Source organism: Prinia subflava, chromosome 5 (genome assembly GCF_021018805.1).
Source record: "Prinia subflava isolate CZ2003 ecotype Zambia chromosome 5, Cam_Psub_1.2, whole genome shotgun sequence".
Lineage (NCBI taxonomy): Eukaryota > Metazoa > Chordata > Aves > Passeriformes > Cisticolidae > Prinia > Prinia subflava.
Genome location: NC_086251.1, coordinates 56,620,087 through 56,634,285, shown reverse-complemented (window position 1 = coordinate 56,634,285; position 14,199 = coordinate 56,620,087). Strand labels below are relative to the sequence as shown.

The window sequence follows — 14,199 nt, the reverse complement described above, 5'->3', positions numbered from 1 at the left end:
TTCATAACTTTTGACATGTTGGGTAAGAGGGGGTGGATGCAAAGGTAAACAGTCACACTGTGGGGGCTGCCAAATCAAACCCAGGGATTCTGGCAGGGAGGTGAGGGAGGGAGAACCACAATGCTGGAGCAACACTCAGAGCACAGAGAACTCTTACACTGAGGCTTCAGCCTATCTCAAAGTAATTGTTTTTATCTTTCTTCATCCTAACAACCACTAAGTAGTAAGCCTGTTTTGATACTGAATGCATAAAACATTGATTTTTGCTGTCAACTTTGTAAACATTTTCACAATGTTTGTCTCCTTTGCACTGTGTTTCTCTGAGAGTTCTCATATGTGAATAGGAAATTTAACTTTTTTTACTGAATTTCAGGGCTGGATATGGCTCTGAGCCGGCCAGGAAATCTGTTCAGCCATTTCTCATCACATAATCCCTTTTCTGTTGCTTTCCCTCTCCATTTCCAGCATTTTGAGCTCAGGATGAAAACTAAGAATAAATGTTAAAGAACATGTTCTTACTTAGAGACATGATGTGCACAACTTCAGAGGAAAAATCCCAGCTTGACTGCCACATCAGACAAGTTAGAAATACAAAAGGCCTTCCTGCTCTGACAAAAGAAGGTTAGTCTGATTTTCTGGCATAAGTATATTTAAAATTCATGAGTTCTGTCCCTTCCCGAAAATTAGAATCTGGATCAAAATGAAAGAAGTAATAGAAGAAATTGTTTGGAAGTATTCTTAGTTCCTTTCCTGCAATAAATTTGGATAATATTCAAAGTTTTATCTGTCATCATGACATATGTATTATTCAAAAGCTAGGGCATTAAGAAAAGTAAGAAGGGAAGTTTATTGCTCATACACACATGTAAATCATGCAAGTTAGCAGCTCTGGGTAGGAATCTCCAGCTCCTGATGGCAACAGTGTCTTCTGCTCACTCTGCAAGTAAGGTCACCTGAATATTTTAAACAAAAGAGCTTTCTTTTCTTTTCTTTCTCTGCCTGATATTTTTACTCTGTAATCCTGAGTGTTAGATCTATTTTTGGCAAAGGCTTGTTTTTGTGAGCTTGTCCAGTCCTTAGCTGAAGGAATTAATCTTTTGTAGTTTTTTTCTTTTTTTCTTAACACTGGGTCATTCCCTCCTCCAAGAGTTCATTCAGGCCTCAGATAAAGGCAACAGGAGAAACAACTAAGGCACAGAATTTTAAGCAGCCTAGAAAAATCCCTCCTCTTGACCAATTGCATAATCTTAGTTTTGACTGTATAATACTGCAAGTGTCTGTTGCTGCATTCCAGGAAATACAGGGAATACATAATGAAAGAGGAAAAGAAGTTTCTTCTACCTTTTTGTACTTATTTCTATGGTTTTGCTTATTTAACATATAAAAGCCTTAAACTACAATGTTTTCCTTTTCCAAGTCACTACTAAAGAGAAATTTCTGACCTTTTATCTTACAATTACAACATGTTGTTAACTTAAGGTAATTTAATCATTCAAGGTAGCAATCTCTACCTTCAACAGAAAAAAAAAGGCAGAAAAAGGCAAAAAATATGTCACTGTTTAGTGTATGAAAGAAAACACAAAAATAACTTATCCTCAGATGAGTTTAGAACTATGTATAGTTTATATTCCCCTCTTAGAATGCCAAAGAAGCAACCTTAAAGCCTCTGACCTTCTGAAACTGAAGAGCATGTATATTTCTATCCTCACAGCTCTGTGCCCTCCGTGGAAGCTGCAAGACCTGCATTGCTCTCTTCTCAGAATCTGAGAGCTCCCCAAATCCCTTTGTGAGCTGATTACATTATGGAGCAGCAGAACTGAAAGTTTCCTCAGTAAACTCTTTGGAACAGATACTATATTTTCCCAAACTATGCGTTCTATGTAAAGCAAAAATCGATGTGCAAGCAACTTCACACAAGCCTCAAATTCTCATGCAGGAACACTGCTGTTCTAGCATTCAGTCCTGGTTCTCCACAGCTTGCTGATTTGCAGTGAGATTATTCCTTTTCTTTGCTGTACTGCCGTGTGGCAGATGTTGCCAGGTCCCAAAACCATAAGAGCACTGATTTACTGGGGCACAGGAATGTGCTACTATTCCCCAGCAGCAATCCAACACTGTGGGGTCAGCCCAGCATCAATCCCCATCCGCCAGTTCTCTGCCCCAGAACTCTTTATCTCCAGTTCCTTGAGTCATGGCTCTGTTCTCTAACCATGTGCTAGACATTAGCAGGGAACACTGATGAGTTCCTTAACATTTTTCTGGGTCACAGCATTATCTTGCCTGGGCAAGTCTGTCCCAATGATATTTAACTGCTCTTTCCATCCCCAGCTCTGGCTGGATGCTAATCACTCATTTGCCAGATGTGTGAGAAAACCACTAACAACCAACACCCTAAGAAAGGTCCTAAAACACATGCACTGGTCTGCAGAGCAAGGAAAAGCATTGGTTATGCAAATAACAGTACATGTGGACAACTGCATGGATCTGATGAGAAACTACCACCTTCACCAATTCTAATGGGATTACTTAGTGCAAATACATCCCTTGGAAGCCACTGTTAGGAACTTGTTTCTCACTCTCGAGAATTCTTAGGAATTTAGGTCACAATCCCACCTTCCTTTTCATTGCCCTCTTTCTGGTCAGCCACTGGTTTGGCAGCTTTATGTTGGACAAATGTGTTGAAATCCTGAAAAATAAAATTACTTATTTTTATGCAAATAAGAATGATGGATGCTTTACAAGGGCATGGAACTATTGGGCAAGGGGGGGTGGCTTCAAACTGAAAAGTGAGTAGATTTAGATATTGGGAAGAAATTATTTACTGTGAGGGCGGTGAGGCCGTGGCAAAGGTTGCCTAGGGCAGCTGTGGCTGCCTCATCTCTGGGACTGCTCAAGGCCAGGCTGGACATAGACCCAGTCTGGTGGAAGGTGTCCCTGCCCATGGCTGGGGGGTGAAACCTGATGATCTTTTTAAGTCCCTTCCAACCCCAAACCATTCAGTGAATCTATGATTATACTCTTAACTTCGACTCTTGGCATAACCTCTTCCGAGAACCGCAGGACAAGAAACACAGATTATTCTTTCACCGATATGGGGTTTTCCAACGCATTCGCTGTGCACAGCCCGGCATCAGCACCCCTCACCCTCAGCTCCCTCCGGGACTCCCCTCTCTCTCCGTGGAGCAGGGGCCGGGCCCGCCCGGGAGCGCTGCCTCGGAAGCGTTCCGGAGGCCGCTTTGGCGGCCATTTCGCCGCGGCCTCAGCCCCGCTCGGCCTCGCTCCCGGCCCGGGAGGGAGCGGAGCGGCCGCGCCGCCCGCGCTGAGGGAGCGGCGGGGCGGGGCGGGGGCAGCGCTTGCGCGGCGGGGCCGCCGAAAGTTCGGGGCCACGTGGGGCGGGAGTGGAGCGGCCGCGGGGGCAGCGCGTCCCGCAGACCGCCCGGGAGCCCCGCCGCGCTCACCTCTGCAGGCCCGCTGCTCGCCCGCCCGCCCTCCGGCCCTCGCCATGGCCCCCGCCGAGATCCTCAGCGGCAAGATTGTCTCCGGGTACGTAGCGGGGCCGCCCGCCCTGCCCGCAGCGCCCGGCCGGGTTTCCTCGGGCCGGAAGGTCTGGGAGCCGCGGGGCTTTTGCCCTTCGGGAAGGCACCGGTGTGGCCGCGGAGCTGAGGGATGCCCCGGCGGCCCCCGGGTGTGCTGGCAGCGGGATGGGGCTGTGGGGGCTTTTACTCTGGTTCTGTGGAGGAAGCAGGTTTGGAGACACCCTAAAGCTTTTCCACTATGCTGCAGCCAAAGCTCGCTTCCTCCTGGCTGTAAACTGGGAGTCATTAGTCGAAGTACACTATCAAAGGTCTTCAGGAGAAAGCAAGGTGCTGTCAGTGCTCCCGGCAGAGCCCCGGCAGGTGTGAGGCTCGGGCTGACCTCCAGCCTCTGTGTGTGTGAGCTGGGCTCTTGGGATGCTTTATGAGCAGGAGCTGGGAACACGTGCTTTAGGTATGGGCTCTGTTTTCATATTCTACAAGCGGTGACTGTTCCACTTTAAAGCAAAACAAGTTAATCCACGTGTTGGATAACACATAGCTGAATGTTCAAAGGTGTCCTGCCAAACCTATTTAAAAGCTTTGGGAAGCCTTGAAGGAAAAAGTGTTCTCGTACTTTTCAGTATTTACTTAGCTGCCAAGCCCTGGGTATAGGTGAGCCTCTGTTGTGTCGTTTAGTTTGCTTGTTTTTCCTGCTGCCACTCAACATACACATTTGGTAAGAAAGCCAAATAAATAATCCTGGGGAAAATGCAGTGTAATGATTCTGTTATATTCTATGGAAACAGAGTTTAGTTAGGTAGGTTCAGAGTGTATCTCCTGTCGATATAATCACGGAATTCAGACAGAAAGGTTACATTTAAAAACGTATAATCTCAGCAAAGCAGTTAATCCTCCTCGTAGATATTGCTGTGTAGGACACAGCTACATCTAACCAACAGTGGAGTAGTTCTGAAAAGCAGGCCTAATGCTCCTTGAATCTGAATACCCATGAGAAAAGGCTGGTTTTTACCTGGTAATTTTGGAGCCAGTCCCACCTTTGTATTGCAGTCTCTCAGTTTTACATGCTTCATTCCACCTGATCCTTTTGGCAGTGTTGGGGCCAGCACACTCTGCAATGCCTGTGCTTGCTGCTGGTGGGACTTCATGATTCACCTGTTGCAGGTTTCCTTCGTGTCATAGAAAGTCACCCTGAAGTGCAATAGGTCCTGGAAAGATGCTAGTTTGGGTACAACGGTAATTCACATTAAAACTTTTAACTTCCTTGGCATGGTGTATTGCATTGCTTACTTAATTTCAAAGATACAGGGGTGAAAATTTTTATTTCTGTTTGCTTTCTGTACTGTAGTAGCAGCTATAAACTAGCAGTTCTCAGAGGACATCCATGATGTCCAAATACCTGGGAAGAGGCGTGAGCTTTTAATAGGCACATACAGGAGAAAGGTTTAACTTCCAGCACATCTCTTAAGGTGTTTGGCTGAAGCCTATCTTCCAGAGTCATCAAACCTTGACCTGAAGACACCATAAAATGGAAAAATAATTGCTGTTGTTCAGCTGTCCTTCAGTTCTTTTATTTGTGCTGTATTTATGTTCAGTATAGCAAAAGCATCACCTGCTCCCCATGGCCTTAGATAGTTCTGCCTTTTTCTACTGGAGTACTTGAAGGAGCCATGAGGAATTGGGCTGTCCACCCTGGAGACAGCTGTGCCTTTCTTCCAGACCCATAGAGAAGTGCTGGTCCAAAGGATTCTCACTGTGCACAGTTCACCTCCAGGTCAAGATTCTGGCAGCAGCAGAAGTGATAGGCATGTGGTTTTTCTAGGAATTTTCAACTGAATTGCCTGTTGTAGAAAGGGAATGTGACTGACTTTACATCGACTGCAAAACCTTTTCAGTTACTATCTTGTAGGGGGTGGATTTTGATACTTTACCCTTTAATCAGAAAAATGTTTATTTGTCAGTCAAATATTGACAAATGAGTCGAATCAAACAAGTAATGTTCCAGCTATGTAATACTGAGTTTCTGTGTGTGTTTTAAATCAAAGCTCATAAGTATTGGGAACTTTCTCCTCCAGCCATCAAGCATCCCTTCTTCAAAATAAATGAAAAAATACCTAATTCATAATCACATCAGGTATTTGACAAAAATCAGATAGATACTGGCATTCTTGTGAAACATGTAAAGAGAATAAGTACTTTGAGAGAGTTTCCTTGCCTCTATAAATAAGGAAAACTTGATGAGGTGATAAAGCTAATTCACACCTTTGGAAGGCTCAGAAGAGGTACAGAGGAAAATTGACATTTTGAGTGGCTTTGAGTATTACCTGTGAGGATGGAAAATGTGATTAGCCTGGGCATGGGAAGGAGAACATAGCAGACATTATTTTCTCTGTAGGATTTTGGTGTTGATGTTAATGTATCAACATCAGAATGCATCTAAGTCTGCTTCTGTCAGTACAAACAAGAAGCCTGCACAGTCTGTGAAATATCTTAAATATTGCATGGATTTTGCATCAGTCTGAGTTGGCTGGTTACCTCAGTGTGGCTGTCCTCTACTTCTGAGTGGCTGTTCAGTAATTCTGCCTTAGATTTTACTACAAGTTAAATTTGCCTCATTAGCAAATGAGTTACAAAAGTGAGTTATTGTGTAACAGCACAGTAAACAAATGACTGATGGGAGGAAGAGAAGCAGTGCTTTAAGTATGCAGTATATGGTGGTTTGAAGGTAATAAAAATACAGTATTCTCCACCTTCTATTGCTGGTACTCCCTGAAGAAAAAACAATCTGTGTTTCTGTGTCCAAAGAAAAAATCAGAGCAAAACATGGTAGTGGCTCTTTACAGTTCATGTCCACTGAGCTGTGTGTGCAGGTTTCATTATCTGAAAGAGCCCAGGTTTGGAAACCTGTGGCTTGGCCTGAATTGGTTGGTAGAGCCAAGAGTGGACCAACATTTCTGCTCTGGAAGAGTGGCTGATGAGTTGTGATGGCAGGGAAGACTTAGTCCCCCTCACAGCCCCTAGGGATGTGCCAGGTAGTGCTTTGGGTTTAGAGTGCTCAATAAAGTGGTGATCGGGCTGAACTTATAACTGGAGATGACAATGTAGTAAAGAACTCCTCAGCCTTTTCAGTCTGGGCCTTAAATGGTTTGTTTTTGCAGTTCTATTGTAACTCCAGGTAAATCTAGCCAGAAGTGGAAAAAAGTCCCTAATCTGTGATCTCTCTTTTACCAGATCCTACCCCCAATTTTTCAGGCTTGCACTGAAGGGTCCCACTCTGTGGATGGGCTGAGTTGAAATGAACTGCCAATGCTATTGGATGGTCACAAATATGAGCAAGAACCCCTTGTGTTTAGTGCTGTGCAGATAAGCTTAAAAAATGGGACCTTGCTCTAAAGAGTCGATAAGAGAGGAGAAAACATTGTCTGGTGGGCAGCAGGATCACAGATCTGTGATCTGTGCATATCAGCACCAGCTTACAGGGAAGGCAAAGAACCTGTGGTACTGCCGTGTCCCCTTTGTGGAATGAGTAAAATCTCAGTATCGTTCCTTCAGAAGGCAAACCTTTATACATAGAGCCTAGAATATTGTCTGGAATGCTTGCACCCACACAAAGGTGGATTCAGTCCTTACCTATTGCTCTTGTGTTTTCCTCTGATTAAATCACCTGACAGTAGGGTATTATATGCAGTATCCATTTTGGGAAAAAGGCCTGGGTAGTGTCACAGATGTTGCAGCATGGGAACATGGTGTCATAACTCATGTTTGGAACAAACTCTTCTGAGTTTTAAAGACTCAGCTTTGTGTTAAACTCTGTTGTTCTGTTGTCAGTCATCCACAATTTCAAAGTGCCTCAATTGCTGCCTGTCTCTCAGACCCACCTTTGACTGAAATTCTGGACGTGATGAAAGAGCATCTAAAACAGCAGAAATGTGTTTGTGTATTTATTCAGTTTAAAGAGAGTTCGTGCGTGTATTTGTGCTGACAGAACCAAAAAAGTGGTTAAAAAACTTTGTGAGTGTGGAAGTGGTAGAAAGTAGCAGGCATTTTTCCTAAGAGGTAATGACAGTGAGCCAGGAGCATGCAGTGGTGGAGCACGAGACAAGAGGATGGGAGATGTGAACTCATACCAGCTCTAAATGATGTCTTCCTGCAACTGGAGCCATCTGTTGAATTGCCAGCAGTGTTCAGATGGTCTTTCCCAAGGTATTTCCTATCCCAGCGCCTCTCATTGAGCCAACCTGTGAATTCCCTCAAGAGAGACTGCTCTGTGCCTCCTTTGGGTGCAAGTGGGATGTTCTGTGACTTTCTCCTTCGCAGCCCTCTCCCAGCATTTTAAGATAATTCAGTTGGCCTGGGCTAGGACGTGGTGCCATGGTGGATTGGAGAGGGAAAGCTTGTTTTTCCACATTGTAGTGTTGGTCATGGGAGCAGCAGGAGGTGAGCAGTGGCAGTTCTGCAGGCTGTAAGGAGGAATGGGTGCAGGGAGAACAGCTCTGACCAGGATGGTGCAGGACCATCAGCCTCATGCAGCTGTTTCTGCAGGGCTGCAGCAGGAGCTTTTCTGCTGCATGTTTATGAAACCCTTGGGGAATCTGTGATCCAGGCAGTAAAGCCAAACCCTCCCCTCTGGGGACAGGCATCTTCTGGAGCATCACTGTGCCTGAAGAGGTGTTTGCCAGGTCCTGTGTTTGGCACTATTTGCATAGACTCTGCACCCTGTTACTCACAGAAGGGACAGAAACAGGCTGGTGTCATCTTCAGTCTGGTGCTGTGTGTCCTCCCCAGCTAAGCACTGTGTCCATAATCCCACAGGAGGGTGTGGGGTTCTGCTAACATGGGAGCCATGGTCTCTCCATTTCCAGCAGAGCTAAAGGAGTGTGGTTTGTCTTTTGTTTGAATTTCTGGGAAGTTGACTTAATAAATTTAAATTCAGCTCACTGGTGGAGTCTACAGAAAGAAATGCTAACAAGTTCTTTAATCTTTGGAGCTGACTGTTGCATTGTATGCTTAGAACCATGTGCTGTCCTTAACCCCTGTGGACCCTGGACTTTTGTTTGCTGCATGAGTTTGTTTGCAGAAGGGCACGTGGACACAGGAGGGGGCTTGGAGTCAGAGAGAAGGCTTTTGGGGAAGCAGCTACATAGAATTGCAAATTTTTTGTTTGAAGACTTAAAAGAATTTTCATACAGCTAATAAAAAGTGGTGTTGATTTATCAATATGAACTTTTATCTTTGGGAAGGCCTAAGGTCCACAATAGAATTTTGCAGACTGTATAACTAAATAGCTGCTGGTTTGCAAAGATTATTTTTATGCCCATGTGAGACTATGGAGTTAAAACAATGATTTCTTCTTTTTTTTCTTGAATTTTCTCTCAAACCTTTGCCCCTGTGGTTTTTGTGACCACTGGAGAGCAGTGGTACCCAACGCTAGGTGGCTGTCTAACAAGTGATTTCTTGATTCAATGCTCCTGAAGAAAATCACACTGACAGTACCACGTTTGTATGTTTGTGTGTGTTACCTTTCTTCTGGAGTTAAGGGGAAGTGACCTAGAGCCTAACTACATAAAATGACAGCAATGTAGTGTGTGAATAGCTGTGGCTGCTGGGGGTAAAAGCACACCACAGCCCTGCTTCACAGAGAACAGAGGAAGTTGGGTGAGCTCATTTCTCCTCAGCTGAGAAGACTGGAATAAAAGTAATTCCTAAATCTGGAGTCCTTTCTAATATTTCACATTTATTTGCATTTTTTTTTGTTTCCACAAACCAGTGCTGCCCTTTCCTTACTGGAACACCAGAGACCTCAGAAATAGTTCCCTTTGGGAGAGTTGCCCACAGCCCCCACTCACAGGCTGTATGCAGCAGGTTTCTGATGCTCCTGTAGATTGTTGTGCTGTTATTAGAGGCCAGCTCAGGTGCCTCCCTAGGGGCTGACAGCTGGAGTGGAGGGAGAGGCAGCTGGGGATTTTGCTACCCAGCAGATGAATTTTTGTCACTTAAGCACAAAGAATTCCTGGGATAAGGTTTGCTATGAGACTGTTTTCTGAACTCATCAGCTGGTCTTGATGTCATCTTCTACAGAGGTGACAGCCAAAGGAAGGCTCAGAATCACTGTTTCTTGAGTAAGGCTGAAAAAACTGTTGTTTTTTCCACTGAAGCTTGTTAAGAGAGTTTGAACCGCTTGGCCAGATGCAGACACCTATAAATACTCTGAACCCACTTCTCAGGTGCAGCAGAGCTCTGACTGTGTCATTCAGAATGCAGCAGGAGAGGTGCATGATTTGGGATGTAGCTGGAGGCTGTGACTTCCTCTGAGATGAGATTTAAAACAGCCTTAGGGCTGCTCCTAGCTGGGCCAGCTGCAGCTGTCCCCTGAGATCAGTGCTGCTGGGTGGAGAGAGCTGTGTGCTCCTCGTGTTTCCCTGTCTTCCTGCCTCTGGTGGTTCTAATTTGGAGTTCTTAGTTGCAGGGTAGACTTGCTTCACTGGCTGTGTTCCTGCAGTTTTCCTCTATGCAGGAATCACAGCTGGCATCCACTACATACCCTGTGCCTGTGCCCTTGCTGCTCACATTTTTTAATGAATTGGCACCAACAGCAGCTGCTCCAGTCTGGGAAGTCTGGTCTCACTTGGGAAGTAGCAGATCTGGTGATACTGATCTGAGGGTAGATGAGCATAAGGAGACCTGTGTTTTAAACAAAAGGGAGTTTAGTGCAGGGTAGATTTGCTGAGTGTGGTGGTACCTTCTCATCTCTGAGAATGGGGATGAGACACAGGATGGAGATCACATGGAGGACAGACCTGTGAGGCCTCTCATGTCCTCTGAGGTTTTTCTTACCTGGCTTTTGCTTCTGAGTGTCTCTTACATCTGCAGTGCAGTGCCACAGCCTCCTTCCAGTGCCGTGAGCCTGTGAGATGGACAGAACTGGTCAGTTCTTTCAGAATCCTGACTGCCTCTGGTGAGGAGATGGAGCAGTTGGGCCTGGCACCTTCCCTGATGAAGGATTATGCATGTGGGGCCAGAGAGTGTTTGAGAAATTAAAGAGACGTGCAAGGCTGGGGAAGAAGTGGTAACAGTGGCTTTTGAGCTGCCTGTGGCTAATTTATGTGCTGGGTACTCTTTGAAACATTGCATGGTAAACTGCGTGTGAGTTCACATCTGAACTAGAACAACTAATCAGTGCTCTGTTGCAAAGTTGTGTTTTTTACAATTGTATCCTCAAACTTGCCTTTCCTGAAGAGTTACCCTAGCTGTGTAGCAGGGTTTGGCGACTTTTCCTCACCTCTGTGCACCTCCCATTCTTCTCCCTGCTTTATCTTTGGATACCTCCCGCTTGTTTCATTATTTCCCAGAATTTTACCATTGTAGATTCCTAATCCTTCACTAGGACAGCCTGTGTGACAATGAAAACTGGTGCCTCTGGGTTTTAGGTAATTTAAGTACAGCATAGGTGGAAATAGGATTTCCTTTTGAGAAAGGAGTTTGAAATCCCAGGTGTTTCCATGCCAAATTTTGAACCTTTTTTTTTACCCTTGTATCCTGTGAAAGCATGAAGAAGCACAATGTGGACTTCAAAAAAAAAAAAAAAATTAGAATTAACCTGGTTCCAGAGTGTCTTAGTGATTTTTGCACATCAATCTTTTTTGGAGATTGCTGGGAGCTGTATATTCGAGACATAAGTACATGTTTGCCACTCTGCCCATCTGTCACCTTTACAACTCCTGACTGTATCAAAACAACTGTATCAGAATTCAGCCCTGTGATTAACTTCTACCTTTTATTTGTTTTCATTTTTTTCCCTTCTTCAGACAAGTGAGAGACAGACTAAAGCAGCAAGTTGTTGAGATGACTGAGAAATTTCCAGGCTTCAGACCAGGACTTGCCATTTTGCAGGTATTGTGTTCTTTAATGGCAACTACAGAAAATACCAGTTGCTTTGCAGTGGTAAGGGCACAGCTGATGAGATTCATCAAAGCTGCCTTGTAATTGGTAGCATTTTATTAGGAACAATGTTCTCTGTGGGATGGTAACACAATCCTGTTATGTCTTTTGCCAAGTTTTACCCAAAATTTTTGGGGGGGTTTCAGTGGTTTTATTTCTTTTTTCAGACCCTGCTCTCTGTTGGAGTGTTGTGTTTGTGAAATGGTGAAATCAAGTTGTTTGCCTATTAAGAGCAAGCAGGGCTTGTAGGTTCCATTCCAAATCTCTGCACTGGAGTGAGCCCTGAAGTTTTGCAGCTTTCAGAGATGTGTTTGTACCAGAAATCCTCCAAATGGGATGTTCATTAAGTGATTTGGTCTGCTGTTATGTCAAAACATAGAGAGAAAAGAGAGGCAGAGGAGGGGAGGGAACTCAAACAAAACTAAAACTACCTTTGGCCAAGATGGCTTTGAGTGCAAGGGATGGAACAACATCCTGTTGCTGAGTTGGAAATCTCTCAGAAGTGAGCAAGTGTTAGAGTCTACACAGAAAGGCTTACAGAGATAAAAAGTACATGTCAAATACAGGGGTTTGACCTGTGTTTGGCAGATTTCTTTCCTTTGCAGCTATAAAAAATGGAAAGTCTTTTTGCTTAGGTCAGAAGGTGACTAGCAGTAGCAAGTCATGCTACAGGAAGGATCTGTGTGTCCACAAAGGATTGAGGGAATGTCAGTGGCTGCTTAGAGAAGTGACTTTTGTCCTTATTTAGTATTGAGGCTCCTGCAGAGCCTTTGGTGCCTGTCTGTGGATTCCAGTGCTAATGCCACCATAGCACACAAAGGCCTTGCCCCTGTTTGATGCCAGGAACAAATTTGTGCTTGTGTTTTGCATTTTTTTTCTGGTTTCCTTTCCATTAGCTTTAAGTAGATTGTCTCTACAGAAAATTTGTTTGCAGATGCTTAGAAGGAAGGAAGGAGGGTCTAAAAATTTAGTAGTGCTTTGATGAAAGCTGCTGAGCTGTTGACCTCTTCAAAACTGTCTTCAAAAATTGCTGTCTTGTGGCATTATTGGATTGTTTATGGTGGGCCTGTATTCAGTCCTGGATTCTCTGAGTCCTTTACAACCTCTTTGCTCTTTGGCTGTCTGACACTTTTGTAAGCTGCCAAACATTCTGGGCTTGGAGTTCATCTCTAATACTGATATTTGCAGCTGTCTGTTTTTCAGTGAAGTTGGGACAATGAATAGTTTCTTATTTGTAGCACACCATACATTATGTGCTCCATTTTTGGGAGGCATCTGGTGTCCTCTGAGCTCGAAGAATAAATCGGTTAATCTTTATTTTTTCGTCCTGTAGTCAGTAATTCCTTATTCACAAAACATGTTTGCTGACAGCTCCTGTTTATCTGCCCTGTATGAAGCAAACTTTTTCCTAAACCCAGCAGACTTTACAGGGGAGGCAGCCCCTTTATCTGTACCTAGGGGGAGAACCAATGTGTTCTGGATGATCAGGTAATGCAGTCACCCCTGCAGCTTGTAATCTATGTGAGAACTAGGGATGGCTCCCAGCTTTTCCTTATTTGACCCCTATTTTCTTGAGGTTAGAAGGAGTATTACCTTTAATGAAATATACTGGATGATGCAGGTGGTCTCCTGAAATGCTGTTGTACTGTAAGCACCCAATACTTCCAAAAACTGCAGGCATTTGTTCTACTTGCTGCTTTCTCTTTGTGCATCACTTTGTTCTTGCTTTGTTTCTTGTTTACCAGGAACATTCTCAAGGTTCAAAACAGCAGTGGAAGAAATGTCTCCATCAAAGCACACACATAAGATTAAGGTTCCTGGTTATCAAAGAGGGCCGATGTTTCTGAAAGCCTTAATCAGATAATTGAATGTTATCAGCACCTGCTGATCATGTTAATTAGCTAAGGATTTAACTTTCTCAGATCAGATGGCAGGCAATATTTTCTGCTTTGGAGGCCACTGTGTTTTTAAGGTTTTTCAACAGGTGCAAATAGTGTTTGTGCAGGAGGTCAGACAACTTGTCTTTAGCTGCCTCAGACTCGAAAGAACTTCCCTGTTAGCTCCAGCTGCTTATATCCTCCATTGGTGTGTTTTACAGTAATTCAGGAATGCCTCTGAATCCTTGATGTAGATCCAAGGAAGCTGAGGGTTGAGCCCATCTCAGCCTGTGTCTGGGACTCTGTGCTGTAATTCAACTGTCTTTCCATCCTTAGGTTGGAAATCGGGATGATTCAAACCTCTACATTAACATGAAGCTGAAGGCTGCTGCTGAGGTAATGCCTGGACTTTTAGGGCTGCTTTTTACCCTCCTACAGTTGGTCAGATCTGAATATGAAAAGCCAGATGCAAGTCAATAGTTTTGTCTAAGCTTTGCCAGTATTGGAGGAAGCAGTGTTGGCCTGAGTTCTCAGTTACAGGAATGTAGTGTAGGTGTGTAACCTGAGAGCCAAGTAGGGTGCTCTGGTCACAGCAGTGTGGGTTGGTGCCACTTCTTGTGTGATCATCACAGGTTACATTTTTCTGAAGTGCTATGTCTTTCCTGACCTGTGGCCTTGTCCTTATCTTCCCTGAATGTCTTGTACCTGCAGTTTCCTTGTGCTTGTCACAGGTGGAACATTGCATGCCAGAAAAGAGCAGAAGCACAGATAAGTGCATTTTTCCCTAGGTGATACCTGGCATTTCTGCTGGCATTTTAAGGCCGTGTGCTGTCAAGCAAAGCTGATGTTGT

General features: G+C 44.4%; 1 protein-coding gene across 1 annotated transcript in view; it reads left to right on the top strand.

Moving 5' to 3' along the window:
- The first annotated feature begins 3,284 nt into the window (after positions 1 to 3,284).
- MTHFD1 (methylenetetrahydrofolate dehydrogenase, cyclohydrolase and formyltetrahydrofolate synthetase 1) overlaps positions 3,285 to 14,199 on the top strand; it is a 40,352-nt gene continuing 29,437 nt past the window's right edge. Inside the window, exons 1-3 of the mRNA XM_063399535.1 lie at positions 3,285 to 3,543; positions 11,339 to 11,423; positions 13,685 to 13,744. Coding sequence (XP_063255605.1) covers positions 3,503 to 3,543; positions 11,339 to 11,423; positions 13,685 to 13,744 — 186 coding nt within the window. The 5' untranslated portion in view covers positions 3,285 to 3,502. The remainder of the gene's footprint in view (positions 3,544 to 11,338; positions 11,424 to 13,684; positions 13,745 to 14,199) is intronic.